The sequence below is a fragment of the Syngnathoides biaculeatus genome, chromosome 12, assembly GCF_019802595.1.
Source record: "Syngnathoides biaculeatus isolate LvHL_M chromosome 12, ASM1980259v1, whole genome shotgun sequence".
In the NCBI taxonomy this organism is placed as follows: domain Eukaryota; kingdom Metazoa; phylum Chordata; class Actinopteri; order Syngnathiformes; family Syngnathidae; genus Syngnathoides; species Syngnathoides biaculeatus.
In genome coordinates this window covers 25,008,415-25,030,120 of record NC_084651.1, presented here as the reverse complement: position 1 = coordinate 25,030,120, position 21,706 = coordinate 25,008,415, and the positions used below count along the sequence as shown (strand labels likewise).

Genomic DNA, 21,706 nt, shown 5'->3' with positions numbered 1-21,706 from the left:
CAACCAGTGATTACTGGACATGAGTACATTTTATTCAATTACAGGGATTCATAATTTGCCATGTAGTTTTTAAAAAAATTACTTATTCACTGAACTTCTTGTTCATAGGGACAGGAAATGCATTTACTGTATCACTAAAGGTTTCCTACCTTGAAGGAGAGCTGGACATCCTTTTGTGTAAATTATATCAAACATCCATCCATTTTCTGTACCACTAGTTCCTAGGGTTGTGGACGTGCTGGAGCCCATCACAGCTGACTTTGGGTGAGAGGCGGGATACACCCTGAACTGGTTGCCATCCAATCACAGTGCACATAAAAACAAACATTCACACTTGCATTCACACCTATGGACAATTTAGAGTCTCCAATTAACTTACCATTCGTGTTTTTGGGATGTGGGAGGAAACTTGAGTACCTGGAGAAAACTCACACAGGCACGGGGAGAGCATGCACCCTCCATACTGGTCGGCCAGGATTAGTACCTCTGTCCTCAGAACTATCCTCAGAACTGTGAGGCAAATGTGGTAAACAGTCATCCCCCGTTCAGCCCTAATTACAATATGATTTATAATTTGTACTATAGTATTGCATGTGCATGTGCATGCATTGAAAAATTTGAAGTACCCATGAAAAACATTTTCTGTAGTCTTACATTGCTATCTGTGTGTTGTGTAATAATCTTCCATGATCCGACTATGATTGATTTACTGATTTTTATGGGTGCAATAAAAAGGTTTTTGGTGTCTGCTGTTATGAAAGCATCTATTTTGTGTGCATTGGTCACCTATGACAGAGGTGAACAATTCAGGTGCTGAACTTCCTGCAGCCATGAAGGTCGCTCCTGCAACATCCTCACTAAGATGAAGACGCTAGTGAGACAAAAAGAAAGGTGATATGGAAGGACAAATCACCATGTTAAAGTTTCATTAACATTGAAAAGCACTTTAAAGTGGAGATAAATGAGTGTCGATTACCTCACATATCTTGTCTAGCGAGGGGACGAAGTAATCATCACACACAATGGCCAAGGCATAGAACATATAGACTGCCTGCAAATGCACACATACACACACTTACGAACTTGTCATGACTTTCAATTACTTTACCAATCTAACAACATTATGTGGCATTTTAGGCAGCATCTAACTGTGCTGCGGGTATACAGTAGAAGGGAACATGTGTTCCTCACTCACAAGCAATATTTACTTTGAAGTTTCTATTAGATCAGTTTTCAAGGATCAGGTTAAAATCCAATATTCCTTCAACTGAAACCCAGTGTAACCATTTACAGGAATATTACAGTGCACTTCAGTTTTGTGCAAATGGGCCTGCTGTGGCTGCGTGAACATATAAGCCCTCCATATAGCCCTTCTGAAGTTATGTGCAGCAAGTCAGACCGTAGGAGATTGCAACAGAATGGGCCCATAAACATGCCAAATATGAAGGAATTTGAAGGGATTGTGAGATGCCCAGTATGTACCTGGTATGCTGCCTATCCCAATAAGAAACACTTCCATTTTAGTACGGTTTAAAAATATGGCTTGATGTGCATGGCAATCACAGCCTGTCAAACTTACACATCCCGTCCCCCAAGTTGGGTAACAGCCATCTCATTTTTCTCATGGAGGCCTGAAAGGTGATGGCTACGGTGGCCTTTTGTTAAGTAGCTGCCAATACCGCATTTTGCTTGCTATGCCAGAACACATCAGTTGCTTCCACTGTCCCACTGGCCAAAAAGGCCTGCTCTTCTTCACTTCACTGGGCAGCTTAAGAATAGATTTTAAAGTTATTCTACTGGTCTATAAATCACTAAATGGTTTAGGTCCTGAATACATGAAAGAATTGATCGACAGACTCAGGTCAAAAAGTGGCACGCAGAATTCAAAGCAAACATGGTGAAGCAGCATTTTGCTGTTATGCTGCACACAAATGGGAAAAGTTGCCAACAGAGGTGACGTCAGCCCCAACTGTGAAATTCTTAAATCCAAGTAGAAAAATCCCTTTTTTTCCTCATGCCTTTAAGAGTATTTTCACTTGTTCATGATATTTATTTATTTTTTTAATTAACATTTTTTTCAATAATTTTTTGTCTTTTTAGGCAAATTATTTTAATCATATGATGCACATTTAGGTACTTTGTGTATGAAATGGACTATAGAAATAAATTTGCTTTGCTTTGATGGTATTCCTTACCACTGGTGTGCACCAATTGGTTCGGGGATTACTGCCTTGAGAGACGCCTACCTTCTTATGGTCACTGCTCCTGTCACGAGCAGGGACAAGGAGTAGGACCCAAATGCAGGACTCCAAGGGAGGTCCGTGGATTACAATGGAAATTTAATCCAGGCAGAGGTAAAAGCACAGGTAGTCAGTCGAAACGCTGACAATATCAAAAATGCATGGTGAAATGGCAAGGTTAAAATAAATTAAATGAGGTTAGATTACCTCAAGGCAAAAACATGGCACATGACAAAACAAGACTTGACGATGGGGCACAGGAACGATCGGATGTGGCAACAAAGCAAATACACTAAATACAAGAATCTTGTCAAAAAAAAAAAGAGGTAAACACACAATGAATTGGCAACCAATGACAAGACAGACGGGGTTTACATGCATGACACAATTAACATCAACCAGGCGCAGGTGAGGAGGCTGCTGCCAGGAGCAGATGGGTATGAGGCAGCGGCATGACAATGCCCCCGGCAGCTCCTTTCAACATTGGAGGCATGTAACCTGGCCTCAGTCGGACTCAATGTCCCTTCTTGCCCAGAGAAATGATCAAAGCTCTACCAGAGCTGAGAGTTGAAAACCTTGTGACCATACTCTGCTAGATGTTTCAGGCATTCCGTCATAATATGTTTGGGTCTGACATCCCTGACTGGCATCCTCCCTGATGATCGCAGCCCTTATACCACCAAGGGGTTGTTGTTGTGACTATTGAAGTGTCATTCCATCAGTCCGGGCTAAGCTGGTATCTTTAACTGGCCTTGATGATGTTCTGAACAAATGCAGTCATGCACAATGAATTTGCGCTATTTCACATCCGTTGGTCAGCAAAACCTGTTCCATTGGGGTAGGCTGAAAAATTTCCGGGTCACTAAAACCTGATGGTCATCCTTGAGTGTGGTTGCCAATGTCTTCATTTGCCTTTGCCAGGTTGAAAAGGGGGATGGTTGCACGACTTCCCAGATAAGATCACCAGAGGTGGTGGTGTGACCAAACTACTACTGGTGACATTGAAGGAGAATAGTGGAGAGGGCACAAAGTTGGTATCGCTGGTGAAGGGTTAATTTGTTGGCAACGAAGGAAGTGCTGGAGACAGTTGTCAAACACTTTTAGTTTTCTCAGGTCAAATTTTAGTCAAGTCCAGATAGCAACACATTTCTGAAATTATCAGTAACAACTTCCACGATATTCACACTCTGTTTATCCAAGCTTAGTGTGTGTGTGTGTGTGCGAGTTGATGGATAAGTGAGATGGGACTCCGAAGCATGTACAATGGGAGTGTGAGAAGGGAAAAAAAAGCACGATTTATTGTTCCCACCACCTAGCTCAGCTCTGCAACGAGAGAAGGAAGAGTGAACCCCTTGCAGACGACCTCCACATACAGAAGACAGCTCCCCTTTGTCTCCTGACCATGGTCACATGACCACAGCAGGAATCGTCCTTAGCACCTGTGCAATCCATTTTTCATGACGAACCAGGTCTTTTGGAAATGTGTGAAGAGTGAATCCATTCAAAAACAATCTCTTAAATATTAATTAAGGTAAAACCCTTGGAAGTGGGAATGCTGGAATTGATTTCTAAAGAACAGGCTGTTTTGTAAATATCTTTGAAACTTGAAGTGTTTTAATATATCTCTGTAAATGATCTACTGTATACAAAGAAAAAAACCTACTTGGTTGTAGGACACAACTGTGTGTAGCGGCTGTACAATTCACGAGGCACTTACACAGAGGACATGCAGTCCCACGGCTCCATCAATGCGCTCCTGGTTCGTGAAGTAATCTCTTGGGAACTCGTGAATCGCTGTAGACAAAATAGAAAAGAAATCAATCAATGGAGGGAAACAAGCCATTTATTATCAAAAGAGAGATGTTATCCTTACTGTCAGAAAATATCTCGTCAGTATAGCAACCACAAAACAAATAAATGAGAACCAATTAACAAGCCCTGATCAAAGTCTTGAATGAAAATGAAAGGAGCCCAGGATCTTTCTGTGAAGGCATGACTGGTGCTCTATCTGGTTGATCTCTGTTGCAAGCTCTTTTGAGAGGATGTTATGGAACTATCTAACCAGAGGTAAAAATGCAATTGAAAGAAAGTTTTACATTTTCAAAGTTTAACTCAACACTTTTTGGATAGTTAGATATCACATTCATCATGTTCGATACTATAACATGGCAAGTGAGAAAGTTGGAAATTGGTAGACACACCGACAGCCTTCCAATTCAGACAACTGCTTCCCAAATGAGTCCAGGTAAATAACATTTTATAAAAACATCATATTCACCCATTATGCAATTAATTTTAAATTAGGAATGAATTTGGGAGAACTGATTGGGATGATGAATTTTTCTCAGCCAAATCACTTGACGTGGTCCAAATTAAATTAGCACATTCAAATGTTTGTTTCTACTGTATGTGCCTTTTTTTTGTACGATAAGCTAAAGCAAGTATAGTTGGCCTAATGCTACAAATATGCTCCATTCCAATCAAAACTATAAAGAATACTGTAAATCTCCAAAGCACGCACAGCAATCAGCGTTGCATGAGACTCACAAACTGCAGCATGTTGACGTTCATTCGGCTGAGGAATGACTCATGACCTCATGGAATGTCCCCCAAAATTTTTTTTAACTTTATAAATTCCCAATTTCCTCCTAAATCTGACATTCTGGTTATAATTTCTGAGTCAAGACATATTGGATAACTGTGAAAAAGTCAAGATATTTAACAACTGATATTTTACTGAAAAAAAGTGGCAGGATTGTCAAAATCAACAAAAAAAAACTATTCTATTCTAGAGGATGTGTTTTCCTATTTTTATTAGCTTTTCTATATGTGAACGCCTTTTTGTGACAAGTGAGGTTACTGGTTTATGGAAAATTGCAAAAGCAGTACCTGTTCAGAAAAAAAGGTCTATCATTGAAAATTGAAAATTATAATCATGTGAGGTTCCCCTGAGTAACAAGTTCAGTTCTGCAAACTAATGTTTCTGATGTCCTTGAAACCCTCCTTGAGAATAATCAGTTCCTGTATTAGCAAATAGCACTGATTCTGAAAATATGGCTCAACTGTTTCTCAGGTTCTAGGCACACTGAATGACTGGGGCAATGATATTGACAGTGCTGCATGTGTTGATGCATTCTAATTGGTTGTTACAGCCTTTTGACAGTGTGTCTCTTGTTCAGGGGGGGGGGTCCATAAAAAATAGACGTTGCTTGGATGGCAGCATATGTTTCTCCAAAATTTGTACATACAGCATTAACAGTGCTTTCACAGATGTGAAACTTACCAATGCCATTGGCAACAACACAGACCCACACCATCATAGATGCTGTCTTTTGAACTTTGCGGCATAACTGTCTGGATGGTTCTTTTCCTCTTTGGCCCGATGAAGACAAAGTCCATAATTTCCAAGAACAATTTGAAATATGGACTGGTCGGACCACAAAACACTTTTCTACTTTGCATCAGTCCATTTTAAATGAGCTTGGCCCCAGAATGGAAATGGACTGGAAATGAAATCCCTAAATTCCTTGCATTTTTGTTTATCAATTTGGACTTTATTTAATTACAATTACAGTTGCAATTAACCATAACCCCAAGTTGAACATCCATCCATCCATTTTCTTTGCTGCTTATCCTCACGAGGGTCGTGGGAAGTGCTGGAGCATATCCCAGCTGTTAATGAGCAGGAAGCGGGGTACACCCTGAACTGGTTGCCAGCCAATTGCAGGGCACATAGATACAAACAGCCGCACTCACAATCACACCTAGGGGCAATTTAGTGTCCATTTAATGTTGCATGTGTTTGCGATGTGGGAGGAAACCGGAGTGCCCGGAGAAAACCCATGCAGGCATGGGGAGAACATGCAAACTCCACACAGGCGGGGGCGGGATCGAATCTGGGTCCTCGGAACTGTGAGGCCAACACTTTACCAGCTTATCCACCGTGCCGCCCAAGTTGAACATAATTTACAAATCACTGTATTCTGTTTTAATGTTTAACAAAACGTGCTAGCCTTATTGGAAGTGTATATCAATGATTTATAGAGAATATTCCAGTTTCTTTGTGTTAACCTCTTTCCAGATTATACCAAACGTTTTTATTTATGTATTTATTTATTTTTTATGATTTGTGTAGGCGGCACGGATCAGCTGAAAAGCATTGACCTCACAATTCTGAGGTCCTGGGTTCGATCCCAGACCCGCCTGTGTTTAGTTTGTATGTTCTCCCCGTGTCTGTTTGGGTTTCCTCCGGAACCTCCAGTTTCCTCCCACATCTCAAAAACATGCAACATTAGTTGGACACTCTAAATTGCCCCTTGGTGGGATTGTGAGTGCAGCTGTTTGTCTCGAAGTACCCTGCGATTGGCTGGCAAACACTTTAGGGTGTACCCCGCCTACTGCCTGTTGACAGCTGGGATAGGCTCTTGCACGCCCCGCAACCCTCGTGAGGATAAGCGGGAAAGTAAATGAATGGATGGATTTCTGTAGTTTGATTCAGTCTAATTCAGATGCAGCTTATTAGGTAGGGGTCCAGAAATAAATTGAAAATACCAGCTGGAAAATGTTTTGTTGTGTATTTGGGTTAGAGCATACAAACTCCAAAAGATTTTCAAGTAGGCAGCATTACAGTTACTTGGAATGAGACACTGTAGTTCGTGATTTGGGAATAGATTTTTCAAAAAAACAAACATTTTCCTATCACTTCAAAATTGCAAAGCGTTTTTTTTTCAAAGGTTAATCTTATTTTTCTTAATCTTCACAATCGTAATATTGAGTTCTTGGTATCGTTATATATGTTTTATACACACCACATGGTCCACATGCACATTTCCCATTACATGCATACGGGCAGGTGAGTTAGAAGGTGCTCCAGCCAAGCATGACCAACTCTCTGTGTCTATGTTTGTGTGTGCATTTGGGATTTGCCTCACTGTGTACCTACTTAACTTGCTGTATGTTGGTGTCTGTGAGTGTTTACGTGCTTGTGTAACATGATAGCAACCAAATGTGCAGTGACATTCTCTCTCTCAGAATAACCAAGTTGTCGTGAGTCAGGCAATGGCACATGCAATCTGCATTGTGTGGCCACATCACAGGACTGTCACTTCGTAGAAGGTGTCATCAGCAAAGATGACAGAACAAGATGAGGTGGAACTTAAGTGACAAAAAAAGGAATTAAATTATATGGAAAGACTGCTGAGATATTTTTTAAAAAATGCAAAGAATCATACAACTAGCAAATTATAAAAGAAATATAAAATCTAAAGTTGCATACTACAGTTTATTTTGTATACAGCACAATAACGGAGGACTTGAATGTAAAATGTCAACGTAAGCACCCTTTGGTGGTGATAGGTATGTAAAACTGCCTTTTTTTAGGGACAGTGAATGACCTGGATCAAAATGGTTTCTGGTGCATGGTATGGCAGATTCTGAGTCTTAAATTTTTACTTTTTATTTTTTCATTTTATTTTTTTAGCTAATTTTGCCCCAATTTTTTTATTTCGCTCTAATTCACCACAATTCTATGAAAGCAGAATGCAACTGGAGAAAACCTAAACTTCAAATTGACTTTGACCTCTACAGTCTTTGTAATTTCAACCAAGATTTAGTCAGGGGGAAGACAGCAAGACTTCTCTGAAATGATCAGTAAGACTCACAGCAATACTCTGTACTCTGTTTGCTGTGGTTGACAAGCTCACAACCCCCCTGAAACAGAAAGCTCCAGAACTCGAAACAGCTGATAAATGCAATGACTTTGCCCATTTTAGTGAAAAACTAAAATCTATCAGGTTAAATAGCACAAATCAGCAAAATGATACAATGATACTACATCTCAAGCCATCCAGGGAAAACTCTATTACCATGTCACAATTTGATACAGTTGACCCACAAACTGTAGAGAAATGTGTTCAGCAGTTGAAACCATCAATGGGCTGTCGCAACTCAATACCATCTGACTTTTTCAAAACTATTGTGAAATCAGTGCTAGCTGATTTGCAACAAATAATCAATTGCTCACTTCAATCTGGTGAGTTTCCTACAGCTCTTAAAGTAGCTGCTGTTAAAAAAAGACAGAACACTGGGCACTTCCATGTTAGCATATAGGCCCATCTCTAGTCTATCTTTCATAGCCAAGATTGTTGCCAAAGTTATTTCTATTCAATTTAGAAATTTCTTGAATTAAATTGACTTTTTGAGAAATTTCAATCAGGTTTCAGGATTAATCATAATACAGAATCTGTTCTTATTAAACTGCTAAATGACATAAGTTTGAATACTGACTCAGGAAAGATGTCAATGTGGGTCTTATTGAATCTCAGAGTGGCATTTGATATCGTAGATCACAATATAGAGCCAAACAGGTTAGAAATGTGGGTAGGACTAAATAGAGTCCTTAAATGGTTCAGGTCCCATGAGGATAAAAAGAGCTACTTTGTAAACTTTGGAGGTGCTCTTCTATTTTCTAATGATTGGTCCAACAAGGGACCTTTTTTCACCAAACTGCTTGGCATGTTCTCTGTAGCCCTTTCCAGCCATTTGGAGTTGTACAATTTTGTCTTTGGAGTATTTGGACAGCTATTTGGTCTTGTCACGGACGAGACTCGGGGGTGGACCCAAATGCACGACTCAGGTGAGAGGTAAGCAGTGCGGAATAAGCCTTTATTCGTTCCAATGTCGGTTACCAGGGAGTCAGTCCAAACAAGCAGCAAGATCAGTAACGGCAGGCTTACGGGGTAGGTCGGGAGACAGGCGTTGGGTCGGTACACGGGAGGTAGACGTCAGGAGTACGGTAGTGCGGGAACGAGGCATGAGAGGCAACGATCTAGCAGAGTCTCTGTCGTCCCCCGGGTCCTATATGTACTGGGTCTAATCGGAGGTCATGAGGCGCAGGTGTGACCCTTCCGATTAGACGGCCACGCCCAGCCCTGGCTGGAATCCAGGATCATGACAGTACCCCCCCCCTCAACGGCCGGCTCTGGACGGCCCAGGCGCATCAGGGTGAGCCGCGTGGAAGTCCCTGATGAGGGAGCGGTCCACGACGAAGCGGGAGGGGATCCAAGAGCGCTCCTCCGGGCCATATCCCTCCCAGTCCACCAGGTACTGGACCCCCTTCCTCTGCGACGGGAAGACAGCAACCGGCGCACAGTATACACCAACCCACCGTCGACCATGCGGGGGGGCGGGGGGGATTTTAGCGGAGGAGCCAGCGACGACGTGCGATTCGGGCGAAGTCTGCTGACGTGGAACGTAGGGTGCACCCTCATCGACCTGGGCAGTTTCAACGAGACGGCGACCGGGTTAATAACTTTGGAAACCGGGAACGGGCCAACAAACCTGGGAGCAAGTTTGCGGGATTCCGTCTGCAGCGGTAGATCTTTGGTGGAGAGCCACACTCGCTGTCCCACTCTGAGCTCTGGTGCGGCCCTTCTCTTGCGGTCTGCTGCGGCCTTGTAGGCGCTGCTCATGCGCAGCAGCGTCCTCCGAGCTGCTTCCCAGGTCCGTTTGCAGCGTCGCACCACGGCCAGGGCTGACAGAACTGCGGAGTCTGTGACCAGTGGAGGAAACAGGGACGGAGGGTAGCCATGCACGACATGGAATGGAGCCATACCTGTTGAAGTGGAGGGTAGAGAATTGTGGGCATACTCCACCCACTTGATGTGCTGGCTCCACGTGCTCTGGTCCCTGGATGCCAGACATCGAAGACCGGTCTCTAATTCCTGGTTAATCCTCTCAGTCTGGCCGTTAGACTCTGGGTGATGACCCGATGTCCGACTTGCTGAAGCGCCGATGAGGTTGCAGAACTCCTTCCAGAAATGGGCGCTGAATTGCGGACCCCTGTCCGAAACGATGTCCTGGGGTAGGCCGTGGTAACGGACGACCTCGTCTAATACCAACTGGGCTGTCTGCTTGGCCGACGGGATCTTCGGAAGCGGCACGAAGTGGACCATCTTGGAAAAACGGTCCACTACGGACAGCACCACTGTGTTCCCTTGAGAAGGCGGCAGGCCGGTGACGAAGTCCAGCGCGATGTGTGACCACGGACGAAAGGGGATGGACAGGGGTTGCAACTCACCAACAGGCCGTAGGCGGGAAGTCTTATTGGCAGCACACACCGGGCAGGCGTTGACGAACTCCCTTACGTCCTTGCTGAGGTTAGGCCACCAGAACCTTTGTTCGACCACTGAACGTGTCTTCGCCATACCCGGGTGGCAGACCGTCTTGTTGGTATGGGCCCAGTTGATGACGTCTCCCCACAGAGATGGGATGACGAACAGGCGGCCCGACGGACAATCCGCGGGTGACGGTGTCTCTCCCAGGGCCTCCTTCACCCGCGACTCGATCGCCCAGGTGAAACCGGCCACGAAGCACCCCGCTGGCAGGATAGTAGCGGCGCCTGAATCCGTGCGCCCTCCCTCGTGGACCCGCGAGAGTGCATCCGGCTTGCCGTTTTTGGAGCCTGGGCGGAAAAACCCCTTAAAGTGGAAGCGGGTGAAAAATAGGGCCCACCTGGCCTGACGGGCGTTCAACCTCTTCGCAGACTTCAGGTATTCAAGGTTCTTATGGTCCGTGAAGACAACGAACGGTACTTGCGAGCCCTCCAGCCAGTGCCGCCACTCCTCCAACGCGCTCTTGACCGCCAGCAGTTCCCTATCTCCCACGTCGTAGTTCCTCTCTGCCGGGGTCAACTTTCTAGACAGGAACGCGCATGGGTGGATCCTTCCATCCCTGGGACTCCTCTGCGACAAGACTGCTCCGATTCCTGAATTCGATGCATCCACCTCCACCACAAACTGGTTATCTGGGTCCGGAATAATGAGAACGGGCGCAGTAGTGAAACTTGCCTTGAGCCTGGTGAAGGCCTCAAGGCAGGTCCCGGACCAGTCGAAGAGGTTATGTGGCGAGGTGAGCGAATGCAGAGGAGCGGCCACGGAGCTGAAGTTCCTTATGAATTTCCTATAGAAATTGGCAAATCCCAGAAACCTCTGTACGTCCCTCCTGTTGGTGGGGGTAGGCCACCGCAGCACCGCGTCCACCTTCCCGGGATCCATCCGTATCTCTCCCTCAGCCAGGACGAAGCCTAGGAAGGACACGGATGCCCGATGGAACTCACACTTCTCCATATTCACGTATAATTGGTGCTGCTGCAGACGCCGGAGCACCTCTCTGACTTGTTGAATGTGAGAGGTTAGGTCTGCTGAAAAGATGAGAATATCATCCAGCTAAACAAAGACAGATCTGTTCAGGAACTCCCGAAGCACGTCGTTGATGAAGTTCTGAAAGACGGCCGGAGCGTTAGTCAGTCCGAAGGGCATCACCAGATACTCATAGTGCCCTGTGGGGGTGTTGAATGCCGTCTTCCACTCATCCCCTTCCCGAATCCGCACCAGGTGGTAAGCGCTGCGCAGGTCGAGCTTGGTGAAGATCCGGGTTCCCTGGAGGAGTTCGAATGCTGTAGAGATAAGCGGCAAACGGTACTTGTTCTTGACTGTGATGTCGTTCAGGCCTCGGTAGTCGATGCAGGGTCACAGCGTGGAGTCCTTCTTCTTGACAAAAAAAAACCCCGCACCAGCTGGTGAGGATGAGGGGCGAATGATTCCGGCTGCCAGCGAGTCCTCGATGTAGTCCCTCATGGCTTGATGCTCTGGTCCGGTTAAAGAGAACAGTTTCCCTCTGGGAGGAGAGGTGCCTGGCAGGAGTTCAATCGCGCAGTCGTATGACCGATGTGGCAGCAGAGACTTTGCTTTAGATTCAGAGAAGACCTCCCGTAGGTCATGGTAGCAGGAGGGCACTGCGGTCAGGTCCAGGGCGGTACTAGGTTCTGTTAGCCGAACCAGCGCAACTTGAATACCCCTGTCTCTCCGGACAGCGACACAGCGACTGAGACAGTCCTCTCCCCAAGTCTTGATCTGACCCGTGGCCCAATCTATGTGCGGATTATGTTCTTTGAGCCACGGGCTGCCCAAGATGATGTCGCTACTACGTGCGTCGAAGACATGAAAGCTAATACGCTCCGAGTGAGCGTCCGGAAAGCTCATACGTAGCGTCTGAGTGCGATGTGTAACCCGACAAAGGAACTTGCCGTTGGCGGCATAGGCGTGACGAAAACGTTGCGTGGGAAAGGTTGCTGCCCCCAGCTCCTCGACCACGCGGGGATTTATCAGATTTGCTTCCGACCCAGAATCAATGAAAGCCGTCACAGAGCATGAACGGGAGTCCGTTCCCAAGGTGAGGTGAAGAAGGGACCTCCCTGACCCCGTCGCGGTGTACTGCACACTCCCCGTAGTAGCGATCCTGATGTCAGAATGCCCTGGTCGAGTCGGGCAACGGGCGATCAAGTGTCCCAAACGCCCGCAGTAAAAACAGCGTCCCTCTCGTCGCCGACGTAAGCGCTCCTCCGCTGAGCTGCCAAGCCCCTCCACTTGCATGGCTTCTGGTGAAGCTGACAACACGGGTGGCCGGGAAGCGGAAACAACCGGACTGCGACTCTCCCTCTCCTCCTCCCTCAGGCCCTCCATCTGTCTCACGGTGAGGCGCTGGTCCACCTTGAGGGCCAATGCGATGAGGGAGTTAAGCGAAGGCGGAAGATCCATGGCCACGAGGTGGGGACAGTCCCTCGTAAAACGCGTCATGGAGGGCTTCCTCATTCCAGCGGCTCTCGGCAGCCCGAATCCGGAACTCGATGGCGTAGTCGGACACGCGGCGACGCCCCTGGCGAATTGTCATGAGTGACGATGCCGCCTGGCGTTCCGGAGCCGCATACTGGAACACCTGGGTGAGCGCGCAGACGAAGCTCGCCCATGAGCGGCAGGTCTCTGAGTTACGGCTCCACTCGGCGGTGGCCCATGCCTCCGCCCTCCCTGTCATGTGGGAAATGACGAAGGCGATCCGGGAGCGGTCCGTGGGAAAAGCGGAAGTTTGCAGCTCAAAGTGGAGATCGCACTGCGCCAGGAAGGGCTTGACGTTACCGGAGTCGCCTGAGAACCGCTCTGGTCGAGAGAGCGGAGTGATGGTGGCACGGGGAGGCACAAGAGCGGCCGCGCTAGCTTGGGAGGCTTGGCAGAGCTCCTGGATCTGGTGAGTCATACCCTGGAGTGCAGCCTCTTGCTCACCCAGGCGTTTGCCCTGCACTTGCAGCGCACGGCGAATGGCTTCAGAGTCGGCTGGGTCCATGTTCTGGGCTAGATCGTTCTGTCACGGACGAGACTCGGGGGTGGACCCAAATGCACGACTCAGGTGAGAGGTAAGCAGTGCGGAATAAGCCTTTATTCGTTCCAATGTCGGTTACCAGGGAGTCAGTCCAAACAAGCAGCAAGATCAGTAACGGCAGGCTTACGGGGTAGGTCGGGAGACAGGCGTTGGTCGGTACACGGGAGGTAGACGTCAGGAGTACGGTAGTGCGGGAACGAGGCATGAGAGGCAACGATCTAGCAGAGTAATAGTCGTCCCCCGGGTCCTATATGTACTGGGTCTTAATCAAAGGTCATGAGGCGCAGGTGTGCACCTTCAGATTAGCTGGCCACGCCCAGCCCTGGCTGGAATCCAGGAGCATGACAGGTCTTGGCCATGTAACAGGTTTGAGTCTTCTTGATTATATGGAGTGGACAGGTGTCTTTATGCAGCTAACGACCTGACACAGGTGCATCTGATTCAGGATAATACATGTAGTGGAGGTGGACTTTTAAAGACGGACTAACAGGTCTTTGAGGGGCAGAATTCTATCTGATAGACAGGTGTTCAAATACTCATTTGCAGCTGTATCACACAAATAAATGGTTGAAAAAAATCATATAGTGTGATTTCTGGATTTTTCTTTTTAGATTATCTCTCTCACAGTGGACATGCACCAACGATGAAAATTACAGACCCCTCCATAATTTCTAAGTGGGAGAACTTGCAATATAGGAGGCTGTACAAATACTTATTTTCTTAACTGTATGTGTTGGTTTCTCATGAACAGTCACTTCTTCAGTCTGGCAACTTTTGGAAAGTATAAAAGATGGAGATTCAGCGTCTGCTGGTTCAATGTCAATCTCTTATGCAGAAGATGCTTCATGCAACATCTGTAGTTAATGTAGAAAAGTAATGTTCAAAGTTTATAAAATGGGAAAAAATGTATAAATAAAGTACAGGTTTATTTCAATCAATTTCATGGTGCAGAAATTGTTATTGATAATTTGAAAACAGGTGTCCTGGAGAGCTCAATTCATTTCAACAGCCCTTTCTTCGTACTTTGGATGAGGTTTTAAAGCAACACATGTTGATAAAATCGCCATAAGACAATGTGATAACAAAGGAAAAGGCTTAATTCACTGATCTAATTCAAAGTACTACAAATACTGTTTTCTCCCACATAAATCCAGACAATGCTGGTAACCGTTGCAGTTTTTGCTTACTCGACAACCAAGTTCCCAAGGAAGTATGCAATCAAATTTGTGAGTAAGAGAATTTACCTTAGTTAGCAGTTATAAAATATTCTGTGAGTGACTAGTATAAAATACTGTTTGTTTTAAGACTACGTAGAATTTCAGTAAAATTAAAAACCCTGCACACATAAGCTTGCCTGCACTTGTCAATAGCCAGGTATAGAGCTTGTTCATATACATCATAAAATCACGTAGCTTGCCAAATTGCCAGTCAAACAAAGCATTGTTGCAAGTTAATTCCATTGAGACGCAACGAAAATATGGCTTATAGTTGTCATAACCAGAACGTTCGGTTCACAGGGGTTTAGGATCAGGAACCCGGAAGCGCGGGAACGAAGCATGAATGGGGGACTAATGGCGATGGATGAGTTGGTCGAAGCCGGCTTACATGGAACGTGGGGTGAACCCTCATCGATCTGGGAAGCTTTAAGCAAACAGAGACAGGGTTAACAATGGTGGTGATAAGAAAGGGACCCACGAACCTGGGAGCTAGCTTGCATGACTCTGTCTGCAGCGGAAGATTCCTTTGTGGACAGCCATACGCGTTGTCCCACATTGAACGCTGGTGCCCTTCTTCTCTTGAGGTCTGACGCAGACTTGTAGGAGCTGCCCATGCGTAGTAGTGTCTTTTCGGCTAGTTCACAGGTCCACTTGCAGCGTCTCACCACTGCCAATGTGGATGGCACCGTGGAGTCGGTGGCCACAGATGGAAACAGAGAGGGAGGATAGCCATGAACAATGTGCAACGGAACCATACCTGTGGAAGTGGAAGGCAGAGAGTTGTGGGCATATTCCAGCCATCCGAGGTGCTGGCTCCAAGTGCTGTGATCATGCGATGCCAGACAGTGTAGACCAGTCTCCAGATCCTGATTTATTTTTTCTGTTTGGCCACTGGACTCTGGGTGATGGCCTGAAGTGAGGCTTACTTTTGCCCCGATGAGGGTGCAGAACTCCTTCCAGAATCGAGAGACGAATTGCGGTCCTCTGTCCGACACTACATCCACTGGCAGGCCATGATAGCGGATGACTTTGTCTAGCAGTAGCTGCGCAGTCTGCTTGGCGGACGGAATCTTGGGAGCCATCTTAGAAAACTGATCGATGACTTAGAGTACCACTGTGTTCCCCTGAGAGCAGGGTAGACCTGTAACAAAGTCTAGAGAAATGTGTGACTAGGGGTGAGAGGGAATTAGTAGCGGCTGTAGCTCATTATTGGTCGCAGGCGACAGGTCTTATTGGCCATGCAGATCGGGCACACGTTGATATACTCCCTCACGTCCCTCCCCAGGTTTCGCCACCAAAACCGTTGTTCATCTACTGAGTGGGTCTTCACCATGCCGGGGCGACAGGCGGTCTTGTTCATGTGGGCCCAATCAATGACGTCTCCTCGTAGCGAGGGTACCACGAACAGACGGCTGGAAGGACATTCGGCTGGGCCGGAGAGTCCCTTAGAGTCTCTTTTACCCGTGTCTCAATCTCTCAGGTGGACCCAGACACGAAACAGGCCTCCGCAAGTGTAGGAACACTCATGGACTCCGTTCGCTCCCCTTCATGGATCCGGGATAGTGCGTCCGGTTTGCCATTTTTTGAGCCTGGATGAAAGGACAGCGTAAACTAGAAGTGAGTGAAAAAGAGTGCCCACCTGGCTTGGCGAGCATTCAATCTCTTGGCGGCCCTCAGGTACTTCAAGTTCTTATGGTCCATAAGGACCAGAAATGGCATTTGTGATCCCTCCAGCCAGTGCCTCCATTCCTCCAGAACTGTTCTGACCGCTAATAATTCTCATATTCATTCACTCATATTCTCATTCTCAATAATCACCCACATCATAATTCCACTCTCCTGGAGACTGTCTCTTAGACAAGAAGGCGCACGGGTGAAGTCTTCCATCCCTTGCACACCTCTGGAAGAGTACTGCTCCCATTCCCATGTCCGATGCATCCACTTGTACCACAAACTGTCTCTCTGGATCTGGCATGATGAGGACTGGAGCTGTGGTGAAACTCGACCTAGGTCTATCAAAGGCCTCCTGGCAGGTCACATCCCACTCGAATGAATTGTGGGGTGAAGTGAGGATGTGCAAGGGGGCAGCTATGGAACTGAAGTTCCTGATGAACTTGCAGTAGAAGTTGGCAAATCTGATGAATCTCTGCACCTCCATGCGATTGGTGGGAGTAGACCATTGGAAAACAGAGTCGACCTCACTTGGATCCATGCGAATCTGTCCCTCGGCCAAGATGAATCCCAGGAAGGTGACAGAAGTTCGGTGAAACTCGCACTTTTCCATCTTGACAAGGAGGTTCTGTCATAGTAGAAGCTGCTGCAGCACGTGCTCGATGTGGGAAGCTTCGTCCGGAGAAAAGATCAAAATGTCGTTGAGGTAGACAAAGACATTCTTGTTCAGTCTCTCCCGTAGCACATAGCACAAAGTTCTGAAACACCGCTGGTGCGTTAGTCAGGCCAAACGGCATCACCAGGTACTCGTAGTGGCCTGTTGGTGTATTAAAGGCAGTCTTCCACTTGTCCCCTTCTCTGATGCGTACCAGATGGTACACATTTCGTAAATCCAACTTGGTGAAGATCCTTGTAGCAACTCAAATGCGGTGGCAATTAGGGGAAGGGGGTACCTGTTCCTGATGGTGATGTCATTATGTCCCCGGTAATCAATACAGGGCCATAACGAGGTGTCCTTATTTTTGACGAAAAAGAATCCTGCTCCAGCCAGTGCCGCCAGGGACTCCTCCACGTACTCTTTCATGGCTTGGTGTTCCGGTCCTGTTAATGAAAAGAGCCTCCCTCGAGGGTGTGAGGTGCCAGGCAACAACTCGATACCACAATCGTATGCACGGTGCGGCGGAAGGGATTTGGCCTTTGCCTCTGAAAATCCTTCCTTAAGGTCCCGATAACAGGATGGCACTGCTAATAGTTCTGGCATCCTGTAAGTTGACTGGCGTGATTTGTAAATTCCTCTCTTTTGGAGCCCAGAGACACACCTTACTGCTTATCGGCCCTCTCGTCGACGTCACAGTCGTTCCTCTGCCAGACCATCCAGCCCCTCAACCTGCATCAGCTACTCGCGGTTTCGGGTGTCGGCAGAAGGGAAACCGGTAGGGCAGACGCGCCCTGCTCTCCTCCTAGTAGCGTGTCCACTTGTCCCTGGATCACTAGCCTCTGGTCAATCTTGAGAGATAGGGTGATGAGCGAATCCAGGGAGGTAGGCAGATCCACTGCAATGAGGTAACTGTGGATCTGTGGTGAAACCCTTAGAAGAAGCCATCGAGAAGCGCATTCTCATTCCATCTACTTTCAGTTGCTCTGATGCGAAAAACGATAGCATAATCTACCACACGACGCTGCCCCTGTCGTGGCATATTCAATGTCGCTGCTGCTTCGCGTTCTGGCGATGCATACTGGAAAACTTGCATCATGGCACATACGAAGGAGGTCCAGGAGTGGCACGTTTCAGAGTAACGACTCAACTCTGCTGTGACCCATGCCTCTGCTCTTCCCGTCATGTGGGATATGACAAAGGGTTTGAAAGGAAGGGTTTGACGTTCCCCGTGTCACCAGAAAAGCGTTCAGGCCGGGAGAGAGGTGTGGCCCTGAACCGCTGACACTCCGCGATTGGTGGGGTAGTCGGAGTGACCTTGGACTGAGGTAAGAACTGAGGCGGGCGCCGTCGACGTGACGTTAGCAGCACTAGCCTGAGAAGCTAGCCATGGCTCTAATTGGGCACAGATCTTGAGAAGACTCTGGTTGGTCACCTGAAAAACAGTCTCCTGCTCGGCCAGGCGTCTGCGCTGTATCTGTCGAGAGCGGCGGATGGGTTCGTGGCCATATCATGCTGTTATAACCAGAACGCTAGGGCGGACCCAAATGCACGACTCGGTAGACAGGGAGGCAGTTCAAGGAAAATCTTTATTCGTTCCAAGGTCATAAATTGGAGAGCCAGTCAGAGTGCCCAGCAGTATCAAGAGCGTTAAGCTTACGGGGTTGGTCGGAGGACAGGCTGAGGTCGGTACACAAGGGTTCAGGATCAGGAATGAGGAAGTGCGGGAAGGAAGCATGGATGGCAAAGATGGCAAAGCCAGACCGTCCGCTAGGTCCTATATATACTGGGGTTAATTATCCCTGATGAGGCGCAGGTGTGCAGGGGACCTGCACCGCCAGGGCTGGGACCGGCAGGACCATGTCAGTAACATGACATCCAGGGTTTGTCTGAGACCGTTAAACATTTAGAAGCTAATAATAAATGAAGGTACGTGGAAAAATTAGAGACACTTGGCATAGAGGCCCCATATTTAATGCCGAAGTCGATGTTTTCGCCGATGAGAAACTGGACTTCCGCTTGTCTTGGACAACTGGATATACCTGTACACATGTATCTGGTGAGTAAATCATTGAGATTGACACAGAACAGTCTGGACGCATACAAATACTTTGTTGCTGGATCATTCAGGAATAAATCCCACATAGTGATGGACCCACTAAGATTTGTTCAATACAAATACCAATATTGAAATAAATGACCCCTGGTTTTACTCAAACTCGCATTCATTAATTATGATTGGGGGAAAAAACTGTACAGTGAGAAGTCTCCTCCGTAAACTGAACCGTATCCCTGCCACACGCTTACATCCGTAAACCTCTCTGACAGATGATTATTTATTTTACTTTTTTAATATGCATTCCTCTCAAATGAGTCGATTTGGCGTTATAAATACTTCTTGATAATTTGGGATTATGAAGAATAATTCTTCATTCGCTTCTGAGTTTGTCGGACCGTGTCCAGGTTCAGCAGCTGATCCAAGTTCGCGTTTGCTTCCTTTAGCAACACTGATCTCTTCAGGTGTCGGAACTAGATGTATGGTAGGCACTGATCCAGGTATATATTTTTTTTAACATTTAAAACCCATCTCAGACATGAGTCCATGAGTAAAAGAGTCTGGGGTGAAATGTTCACTGCATATGACAGGCTTCTGACTGGGTTTGGAAAAATTAGCTCTCGTTCGGACAAACCTGACCCAATGTCTTCTGAGGCTTGGGTCTTTGGGAAAATAATGTAAACTGTGACCAGAATAATTTGAATTACGACAAAACTGAACCACACACTTCTTCACCATTGTTACCGATTGGTTTTAGCTTACAATCACTGAGGAATTCTCGAAATGAATGGGTTTTTCTTCAGCGTCAACAAGCGGTCTACAAGCGAAAAAGCTAGTTACACAATAACAGGTCGCCTCGTTGTGACATCAAAGGTAAGCCATCACAAAAGGGGGTGTTTGTCAGGTCCAGGAAAGTAGGTCAAAGTTTGAAAGATTTTAATTCAGAAATACTTATATTTTTGGTAAAATCATCGAACGAGATATGCATTTTATGGTACAGTTGAACAAATATTTTCGTTTAGATAAAGTTACTCAGGATACGTATGTTTTAGAAAAAAGAACCTCTGGCTCATTTTTGCTAAACGCTACCTGCTATTACTATTACCACCGAAAATTTTGCTATTTTAACTTCGGTCATTTTGATGGCACTTGGAGGCTAAGTATTTTTTTAGGTGATACTTGGTGTAAAATTTTTACCACAGTGTTTCAGTATCTTTGTGTAGGCCCACACATTTCTTGAAACCTCCAAATTTTTAAAAAAAGAAAATGAAATGAAATCGGCTCCCGGCCTTAAAGACTGGAAAAAATAAACAAGAATTGATGTTGATGCTGACAGACCTCTTTTGCTCCACAGTTCACTTTTTGTACAGTGCCTAACTTGGGATCTATTTTTTTTACACAAAAAAATAACAGCGTGAAATTTTTTGTAATGGTGCACCGCCTATTGTTTGCAGACAAAAGTTTAGTTTCTTAATTTAAAGAAGTAAATGTGTTTAGCAAATATCTTAAACAAGCCACATGTAATAAAAAAAAAAATCAATAAACGTACATAAGGTATCAAATAAGAGACAGGATAACTTAATTGATAGAATTTAATCATCAAAATATTTAATAAATCATTTTAAGAAGGGCGGCACGGTGTATCAGCTGGTAAAGCGTTGGTCAGTTTTTAGGTCTCGGGTTCAATCCTGAACCCGACTGTGTGGAGTTTGTATGTTCTCCCCGTGCCTGCGTGGGTTTCCTCCGGGCACTCCGGTTTCCGCCCACATTCCAAAAAAACCCAAAACATGCAACATTAATTAATTGGACACTCTAAATTGCCCCTAGGTGTGATTATGAGTGAGGCTGTTTGTCTCTATGTGCCCTGCGATTGGCTTGCAACTAGTTCAGACTGTACCCTGCCTCCTGCCCGTTGACAGCTGTGATAGGCTACAGACACTCCCTCCGACCCTTGTGAGGATAAGTGACTCAGAAAATGAATGGATGGATTTTAAGAATGAATAATTTGTCCAAATAGTTGGAAGTTGCAGCCCTGGTGATAAAAAAAAACAAATAAATCTGGCATGTGGGGGTTAAGTCAGCTGCCAAATCCCTGAGCTTCGTGAGATCAACATAGATGGACCCAAGCAGAGACGGACGGCTTGTCACTTCAGGGACACCAACAACAGTCAGCCAAACCCGCTTGCATAATACCACAAGCATTACATAAGAGTTGTGTGGCACTGATACAAACACAGACAGAAAGAGAGTAGAATCTGACAAATCCTATACATCATTAAAAGCGTAACGGGAGATCTCGGTCTTTAAAGAACAGTGCGGAAAAACACTCGTCATGCAGATGCCAGATGGTGTTTCCTTCTTCTACAATAAGCACATTGTAGCAACTGTTGTGACACAAATACACATACTCATGCATGCACACACACACATAATGTAAACAATAAACAGGCTCTACTTAACAACCCTCATGAAGGCCTGGTTTCTCCAAAACATTTACATTTCTTATATTAAAATAAATAAATGTCAGGGGCATGGTTTTGCCACTGCCTCGCGTGTGTCTGCTCCTGAAATCAGCCTCCTCACCTGCACCTCGTTTGGTAGAAAGAGATTGGTGGTGGAACCCCACAATACAGGAAGTCATCGAAGGAAAGAGGTT

The 21,706-nt window shown here is 46.2% G+C and overlaps 1 protein-coding gene across 3 annotated transcripts in view; it reads right to left on the bottom strand.

The window, feature by feature from the left end:
• The window catches only part of slc24a3 (solute carrier family 24 member 3), a 119,206-nt gene that overhangs the window by 25,126 nt on the left and 72,374 nt on the right, over nt 1–21,706 (bottom strand). For all 3 annotated transcript variants that reach the window (XM_061837687.1, XM_061837688.1, XM_061837689.1), the window contains exons 3-5: nt 3,958–4,034; nt 977–1,051; nt 787–871 (exon numbers count right to left, since the gene is read on the bottom strand). In XM_061837687.1, the coding sequence (XP_061693671.1) occupies nt 787–871; nt 977–1,051; nt 3,958–4,034 (237 nt within the window). The remainder of the gene's footprint in view (nt 1–786; nt 872–976; nt 1,052–3,957; nt 4,035–21,706) is intronic.